This window comes from Macrotis lagotis, chromosome 3 (assembly GCF_037893015.1).
Source record: "Macrotis lagotis isolate mMagLag1 chromosome 3, bilby.v1.9.chrom.fasta, whole genome shotgun sequence".
Lineage (NCBI taxonomy): Eukaryota > Metazoa > Chordata > Mammalia > Peramelemorphia > Peramelidae > Macrotis > Macrotis lagotis.
This window is the reverse complement of record NC_133660.1, coordinates 281736504-281745025: the sequence shown is the minus strand read 5'-3', so window position 1 is coordinate 281745025 and position 8522 is coordinate 281736504. Positions and strand designations below refer to the sequence as shown.

The 8522-nt window shown below is 61.9% G+C and overlaps 1 protein-coding gene across 1 annotated transcript; it reads left to right on the top strand.

Moving 5' to 3' along the window:
- The first annotated feature begins 601 nt into the window (after positions 1 to 601).
- ANKRD13D (ankyrin repeat domain 13D) lies at positions 602 to 8456 on the top strand. Its single transcript, XM_074230954.1, has 15 exons — positions 602 to 775; positions 1165 to 1300; positions 1870 to 1994; positions 2635 to 2680; positions 2804 to 2947; positions 3099 to 3288; positions 4100 to 4166; positions 4716 to 4797; positions 5402 to 5463; positions 5595 to 5725; positions 5941 to 6098; positions 6620 to 6751; positions 6841 to 7004; positions 7365 to 7456; positions 7971 to 8456. The coding sequence occupies exons 1-15, from the start codon at positions 686 to 688 to the stop codon at positions 8182 to 8184; spliced, it is 1833 nt and encodes a 610-aa protein (XP_074087055.1). The 5' UTR covers positions 602 to 685; the 3' UTR covers positions 8185 to 8456.
- Positions 8457 to 8522: the final 66 nt, after the last annotated feature.

Genomic DNA, 8522 nt, shown 5'->3' with positions numbered 1-8522 from the left:
CTTTTGGCAGAAGAGGAAACGGAGCCCGGGGGGGGGCCCAGGCCTCTGCCGGAAGGAGGCCCAGGCCCCGCGGCGCAGCGCGCCCCCCGGTGGCCGAGCGGGGCCGGGCCGGGGGAGGGGCCGGGCCGGGGGAGGGGCCGGGCCGGGGGGAGGGGGCCGGCCGGGGGGAGGGGCCCCGGGGGGAGGGGCCGGGCCGGGCCGGGGGAGGGGCAGGGCCAGGCTGGGGGGAGGGGGCCGGGCCGGGGGAGGGGCCAGGCCGGGCGGGGGGGAGGGGGGGCCGGCCGGGGGGAGGGGCCGGGTCGGGGGAGGGGCCGCCCGGGGGAGGGGCCGGCCGGGGGAGGGGCCGGCCGGGGGAGGGGCCGGGCCGGGCCGGGGGAGGGGCCGGGTCGGGGGGAGGGGCCGGGTCGGGCCGGGGGAGGGGCTGGGTCGGGGGGAGGGGCCGGGCCGGGCCGGGGGAGGGGCCGCCCGGGGGAGGGGGCCCGCCCCGCCTCCCGCCGCCCCTCCCCCTCCAAGCCGCGCCGCCTGCTCCCTGCGGGGCCGCCGCGGGCCCGGGTCGAGGTCAGGGTCAGGGCCGCCCCGCCGCGCCGCGCCCCCGCCCCGCCTGGCTCCGCCCGCCCGCCCACCCGGCGGCCCGGCCCGGGATGCGGCGGCGGCGGAGGCGGAGGCCGCGGCTCTGAGGCCGAGCATGGCCGGCCCGGGCCCGAGCTACCCGCTGCACCGGCTCGTCTGGGCCAACCGGCACCGGGAGCTGGAGGCCGCGCTGCACAGCCGCCAGGTGAGGCGGGCCCGCCGGGCCCGGGCCCCGACCCCTCCTCGGCACGGCTCGGCCCTGCCAGGCTTCCCGCCCCCACCCAGGCTCCGGCCGCTCCCGGGCTCTGCCCCCCTCCCGGTGCCCCCCCTTACCGGCTCGGCCCTGCCAGGCTTCCTGCGCCCATCCCCCCTCCAGGCCCCTCCCGGTGCCCCCCCTTACCGGCTCGGCTCTGCCAGGCTTCCGGACCCCCCTCCCCCGTCCCCACCACCCAGGCCCCTCCAGGGCACTGCCCCCTCGGTGCCCCCCAGGCTCCCCACTTCCCAGGTGAGGCTCTCGACTTCCTCTGCCAGGCCTCCTGCCCCCCCCCCCGGCCCAGCCCCAGACTCTGCAGGGCACTGCCCCCCTCTCCACAGCATGACATCGAGTTAGTAGATCCTCGGGGTCGGACCCCGCTGGAGCTGGCCGTGTCCCTGGGGAACTTGGAGTCCGTCCGAGTCCTGCTCCGGCACAATGCCAACGTGGGCAAGGAGAACCACCAGGGCTGGGCAGGTACCTGATGGGGAAGCCGCCGGACCCTGCTGGGAGGAGAGGGGGACCATCCCGGCCTGGCCCGGCCGACCCTTCCAGTCCGGGCTCCCCCTTCTTCCCTTCTCACCAAGTGAGATAGGGCTGTGTGGCCCTGGACAGGCGACTTGACCTCTCTGGGTCTCAGCTTCCTCCCTATAAAACGAGAGGTCATGTTGGCGGTAACCGCTGAGGGTCAGGAGCCCCGGCTTCTCATCCTGCCTGTCCACCCTGGCGCTTCTGCCCTTAGACACGCCATTTCCCCTTGCCTAGGCCTGAATGCTCCTCATAGGTGAAGAGCTTTCCAAAGTCGTTCCCCAAGTGTCTATTGAGACCTTCAAGGCCCAGCTGGGATTTTAGTGATCTCCCACCCAGTGGTCCTCCCCGCCCCGCCCCGCCCCATCCTGCCCATCTCAACTGGCCTAGGAGTGTGAACGTGGGACCAGGAATGTAGGATGCTGGGAAGGCCCATGGGCAGCCTGGGCCAGATGTGACTGGGGGTGGGGCTGGGGGGAAGGGCGACAGGATGCCCAGGTGAGGGGCCCACCCTGTAGTCCTGCAGGAGGCTGTCAGTACTGGGGATCCCGAGATCGTCCAACTGGTCTTGCAGTACCGGGACTACCAACGAGCCACCCAGAGGCTGGCAGGTATCCCCGAGCTCCTCAACAAGCTTTGCCAGGTACAGGGGTACAAGCTGGGCAGATGAGGTGGGGTTGGACGGGTATGGGCCCACGATGCTATTGCCAGCAGGGACAGTCACTTATAGCAAACAGTCCTGAGAGGAAGGCCAGGCCAGGCTCATGTTTCCAGTTTTACAGATGGGGAAACTGAGATTCAGAGAGAGGTTAAGGCCCTTGCCTAAAGCCACAGAGCTTGTAGGTGTCCGATTGGACTCTAACCTGAGAGTGAGTTCACATACACACATACACATACACACACACACACACACACACACACACACACTCAACCCCTGCACCCCCTTTCCATAAAATCAGCCATTTCCAAAGCACTTTCCTACACCCCTGGCTAGCAGGTAGTACAAAGATTTTCCCATTCTACACCTGTGGAAACTGAGGCCCTGGTTCAAAGTCATAGTAGGTGAATGAGGTAGGCCTCATCCCCCCCATCCCTGCTGACTTCAAGCTCATCCTGCTGTAGCTGCTGCTCTGCAGAAGTGAAGGGGCTGGATACTTGCTGGAGGGGCCAGCATTGGGGGAAAGGCCTTGGAAGTGAAGGGAGGGCAGCTTGGTAGGAGAGGTTCAGGGTCTTCCAGTGGGGCGGGCTCTGGGGTCCCTAACAGGGCCTTCTGTCTCTCCTAGGCACCTGATTTCTATGTAGAAATGAAGTGGGAATTCACCAGCTGGGGTAAGTGGAGACTGGAGGGGGTATTGGGTTGGGAGCAGGAACTCCCCGCCCCCCCCCCCCAAGCACTCAGGTGCTTCTGGCCAAGCTGGGATCTCTCCAGCCCCAACCCCATGCCTACTGCAGTGCCCCTCGTGTCAAAGATGTGCCCAAGTGATGTATATCGCGTGTGGAAATGCGGCCAGAACCTTCGTGTGGACACCAGCCTCCTGGGCTTTGAGCATATGACTTGGCAGCGGGGCCGGCGGAGCTATATCTTCAAGGGCCAGGGTGAGAAAAAAGGGGGAAACTGAGGTAGGCAACTCAGCCCGGGATCTGGTCCCGGGATGGATGGGCACCCTCATCTGGACTCATTCCTATATCCTGGAGGACCTGGCTCCTCAGAGCCCAGATTGGGGTCCCTGACTCAAGCTCCCTCTAGAGGCCGGCGCCCTGGTAATGGAAGTGGACCACGACCAGCAGATGGTCCGCACGGAGACGCTGGCCTTGGCCCTGCATGAGCCGGAGGCACTGCTGGCGGCCATGCAGCCTAGTGAGGAACACGTGGCCAGCCGGCTCACCTCGCCCATCGTGTCCACCCACCTGGATACCCGCAATGTTGCCTTTGAGAGGTCAGCCCAAAACTAGGCCAGAGGGAGGAGGGAGGGCCCACGAGGCCGGGTTTTTGGGGAGCACCTGGCTTTGACAGGCGCTGTGTGACCCTGGATGAGTGAGTGGTTTGCCTTTGCTGGCCCTCATCTGTAGAACGGCATTCCAAGAAACAAACTTTGCCCTGCCTTCCTTACAGTCTTATGAATTTTTTTTTCAACCAGAAAGTACTATAAAAAGGTGACCAAAAAAAAAGATTATGAGACAAAAGGAATAACGGGAAAAGGTCAGTAAAACAAGACTTAGACAAAGGGACTGCGCCATTCTTCTGCAGCCTCAGTTTCCCCTCACTGTACAAACCAGTGGAGTGTACATGATAGTCTCTGAGGTTGCTTTCAGCTCTAGCTGATCCATCCTAGGATCCCATAGCTACACAGGGCTGGCCAGAGCTGAGCAGAGGGGCTTGCCTGAGGGGCAGCAGGGTTCCCTGGCCTGCTCCCTGCTCCCTTCTGCCAGGTAGAGTCCATCAGCTGCCCCATGGCTGTCCGTGGCTGAGGCCTTGAAGAGAGCAGTGGGTGTTTAGGGGTGGGTAAGCTCCTGGCCTTCAATGTTCTAGCCTAAATTCACTTCTAGAATGTTTTCTGGTATTGTAAGTGATGAGCTTGAGGCTAGCCCGAACAAACTGGGGTAGCCTGGAAACCTCATCACCTACTATAACACTGTTGATATAGAAAAGTATGTTCATTCCTGCTTCTGGGTCAAAGAAAGGAGGAGGAAAAATGGCCTTGAAGGTCAGGGAGAGGGTCTCCACTGAAACACCTTGGTCTCTTACAGGAACAAATGTGGGATCTGGGGCTGGCGGTCAGAGAAGATGGAAACTGTTAGCGGCTACGAGGCCAAGGCAGGAACTGAGGAAGGGGCCCCGGGGAAGTGAGGGACAGGGGGCAGCATCTGCCAGAAGAACCCCACTCTTTCCACTTCGATCCTCCCTGCCATGCGAATCCCAGAGTTGGCACCAGACAGTCGCATGCCTACCTTGTTGCTGCTAGTCAAAGTGACCTTGGGGAAACTGTGGCCTTCCTAAAGAAGTCCTGGCCCTGCCTTCCTCTCAGGGCTGGTGTGAGGCCCCCCTGAGATAATTGATGGGGGGAATGGGGAGAGTGGACAGGTCACTAAATCTCCTAGCCTCAGTTTCCTCATCTGCAAACTCAGAGTGGCACCAGTGACCTCTGGGCCTCTTTCCAATTCTAAACCTGTGATTCTATGAGGGGAGGGGTTAGCCTGCCTTCCACCCCCTCCCTCCTGTCCCCTTCTTGTGTCCATGCCAGGGTAGCTCCAACTTCCTTGGTCTGGAAACGTGGGGCCGGGAGGTGAGGGGACACTGGCTCCAGCCTGAGGCTCGGAGTCTCTCCTGACCCCTTCAGCCCCTGCTCTCCCCCTCGCCCCTCAGGTTTACAGTGCCAACAATGTGGAGCTTGTGACTAGAACCCGGACGGAACATCTCTCTGATCAGGACAAAGCCAAGACCAAAGGTAAACCCAGGTGCGCCCAGCTGCCCGTGATCCCTTGGCTGGGCTCTGGGGTCTCTCTGCCACAGTGGGGCAGTAGGGTGGGGGTCGAGGCTTCCTTTTTGGGGTCTCATTCGCTTCATCTGAGGAATAGGTCAAATAATAATCACAAGAATAATGGCTGACATTTATATAGGGCTTACACACTGGGCTAAACTAGAAGCCCCATCTTACAGATGAGGAAACTGAGGCAAGTGGAGCTTAGCTAACATGTCCGAGGTCCCAGAGCTAGGCTGGACTTGAATTCGGGTCTTCCTGAGTTGCTCTATGTACTGTGGTGCCCCCTCCTGGTCCCTTGTCATACCTCTTCTGCTGAAGGAATGAAACAGGCAGGAAATCCAGTAGGCCTGCCCACACCTTCACTCATTTGAGGATTCATCGCCCATTGATTAAGCACCTGCTGCATACCAGACCTTGAGTCCCTGCCCTCAGGGACCTGTGCTCTGGCATTGCTGGGTCCCCACCTGCCAATTTCCCAAGCCAGGGCCAGGGGGGCCTGCTCTGAGGGGGAGAGGGTAGGCCAGGAGCCCAGGGAAACCTGCTCTCATCAGTCCTTCTGTTCCCACAGGGGGGAAGACACCCTTCCAGTCTTTCTTGGGGATGGCCCAGCAGCACTCCTCCCACAACGGGGTGAGTCGGGGCTGGCCAGGCCGTGACCCCTTGGCTGGTGGGGAGGAAGGGGGGCAGGGAAGCCACACTCAGGTCTTGGAGTGTGGGGGGCTGCAAAGGCTGAGCACTTTTCCTGGGTGGGGCTGGGACAGGCCCCTGTGCTGCAGTCCGCCAGTCCCACCAACCCCACGGCCATCTCCCCGGAAGAGTATTTTGACCCCAACTTCAGCTTGGAGTCTCGGAACATCGGCCGCCCCATTGAGATGACCAGCAAAGTACAGAGGTACAGACTTTCTCCCTCTCCCCCTTTGCCTGGCTCCCCAGTCCCACAAATCTATCCCCTGTACTGGTACCTGGCCCTGAGGCCTAGCCTGGCTGGACCAGTGGCTTGGGCGTCTGGAAAGGGCCATCCCTGCAGCTCCCCCTCTGGTCTGGAGCTGGCTGAGGCCTGGGTGGCAGAGCCTAGGCAGGTCTGATAGGCCAAGGCTGTTCTGGCAGGTTCAAGGCCACCCTCTGGCTGAGTGAGGAGCACCCCCTGTCTCTGGGTGACCAGGTGACCCCCATCATCGACCTCATGGCCATCAGCAATGCCCACTTTGCCAAGCTTCGGGACTTCATCACCTTGCGCCTCCCACCAGGCTTTCCTGTCAAGATTGGTGAGGAAGAATGTGGAAAGGTGGAGTGGAGAGGGCCTCAGGGGCTAGGGTTTCTGTCTGTGTGGGAGCCCTGCCCCCATCACCGTCACTCACCAGCGTGACATGGCCGCCCGATCAATTATTAAACACCTCCTATTTGTCTGGTATTTTGTAAGATCTCAGGGGTACAGAAACAAGGGGCAACTTCCTATTCTCAAAGAACTTTGTCTAGGGGAGACTCCAGTGCATATATGGGCGTCTAAAAGCTCCACAGCAAGTGGGATGCAAGGTCATGGGCAGGGGAGTGGGGGTACAAGAAAAGCAAACATTCTCTGGTAAAGAATGGGGTCCATACAGGATGGAGACAGAGGCGGGGAGGAAATCTCCGAGGGACGGGCCTTAGGAGTGCAAGGGGGAGAAGCATGAGGGAGGCCTAAGTCAGGCGAGGGAGTGCATGTCCACATCTGGGCTCAACTGGGGGGCGGGGCTGGCCATGGGGCAAGGCTGCTGTGGCTCAGGGCCTGGCTCTGCTGTCCCCTCAGAGATCCCCTTGTTCCACGTGCTCAATGCCCGGATCACCTTCGGCAACCTGTGTGGCTGTGATGAACCTCTCAGCTCTGTGTGGGCGCCCTCTCCTAGCCCTGGGCCCACAGAGCCTAGCTGTCCTGCTGCTGGTATAGTCGGGGGGGGGGGGAAGGAGAGGACCCCAAAAGATGGGGCCTGGAGAGGGCAGCCCTGAGACCTGGGCCTCTCCCTTTCCCAGGGAGTCCCTTTCCCTGTGAGGTGGACCCGGCCGTGTTTGAGGTACCCGAGGGCTACAGTGTCCTGGGTGCTGGGCACAGTGAGCCCCTAAGAGACGAAGATGACGACCTCCTGCAGTTTGCCATCCAGCAGAGTCTGCTAGAGGCTGGGACCGAGACCGAGCAGGTAAAAGACCGAGGGGCCTGGGGCTGGCGCCCAAGTGGAGAAAGGCAGAGTGGGGACCTCTGTAGCCTGGAGGAGGCTGGGGACGGGGTCTGGAGGGGAGGAACATGGGGGCCAGTCCATCCCACCCCTCGGGGGTCCAAAGTATGAGTGGGATGGAGGGTCCTGGATGTGGGATCCAAGTGAGGCAGCGTTCAGATCCTGACCAAGAAATCCCTTCCCTTTCCTCTTCTTCTCTCTCCTTCCTTTCCCTCCTCTCCCTTCCCTTCCCCCTTTCCTCCCTCTCCCTTTCCCCTTTTCCCTTCCCCTTCCCTCCCTTCCCTTCCCGCCTTTCCCCTTTCCCCTCTGGCTTCCCTTCTCCAGGTGACCATCTGGGAGGCTCTGACCAACACCCGGCCAGGCCCAGACCTCCACTCTCCCCCACCTGCCTATGAGGAACAGCTGCAGCTGGAGCGGTGAGCCCCCTCCCACTCTTGAGGCATCTTCTGCCCTCCATCGCTGCCACCAGCACCACCCTAGGGGTCCCACACTGACACCCCCCCTCACCCTTTCATGGCCACTTCTGCCTCTAGGATTGGCGAGCTCAGGGAAGGTGGATGGGGGGGAAGGAAGGGGTGAGCTGGTGGGACAAGATACTGTGCCCTTGGGGTGAAGGCAGACTGCCCCTCCCCCCCTTTGGGTGTTCTTGTTTCGCCAGGGCCCTTGCCTTGGTTCTAGGGAATCCTAGAACACCAGAACACTTGGACACTAAAAGTAGAACCACCCATTTCAAAAGGTGCCATCTGAGCCGCTGCCAGGCTTCTTTAGATAGCTTTGCTTTCGCCATCTCTTCTCAGCTCAGTGTCCCTTGGGCGGATTCAGGAAGTGGGGGTCCCAGGAGCTTCGCTAAAGGGGTCTCTCACTGCAAGGAGAGAGGGCTGGGGTTCCTCTGCTCCTCAGTCCTTGTCAGCTCCACCCCTCCCTTGGCAGGGCCCTCCAGGAGAGCCTGCTGCCCCCTCCAGAACCCGGAGGCCCGGGGTCCCCTCGCCTGACCCCTCCCACCCTGAGCCCCCCCAGCTTTGATGAGCAGCTCCGCCTGGCCCTGGAACTGTCCTCCCGAGAGCAGGAGGAGAGAGAGAGGAGGGGGCAGCAGGAAGAGGAGGAGCTACAGCGAATTCTGCGGCTCTCCCTCACTGACCACTGAGCCGCCTGGTCGGGGTGGAGAGGACACTGCCCAGGCCAGGCCTCATTCCTGGCTTTTATAATTTATTTATTTATAAACTGCTGACCAGCTGGGGGAGGGGTCAGGGGAGTCCAAGATGGAACTGGGGACGGAAATAAATGCAAACCCAGCCTGTGGCTCAGCTCGGCTTTGTGGGCGCGGGGGGAGGGCAGGGGCTCCAGGTGCTCCTTCTGGGCTTCTCCCACCCCAGTCCAAGATGCCTGTGGAAGTGGGACATCGGACCGGCCTGCTTCCTCCTCCCCGCGCCCCTTGAGAAGTCCCTACTGGGGGGGGGCACTCCCACATGGGTCCAAGGGGAG

Coding starts and splice junctions, on each gene's coding strand:
- ANKRD13D (XM_074230954.1), top strand. CDS start 686: ATGGCCGGCCCGGGCCCGAGCTACCCGCTGCACCGGCTCGTCTGGGCC. Junction 776..1,164: donor CCGCGCTGCACAGCCGCCAG/GTGAGGCGGGCC, acceptor CCCTCTCCACAG/CATGACATCGAGTTAGTAGA. Junction 1,301..1,869: donor GAACCACCAGGGCTGGGCAG/GTACCTGATGGG, acceptor CCCACCCTGTAG/TCCTGCAGGAGGCTGTCAGT.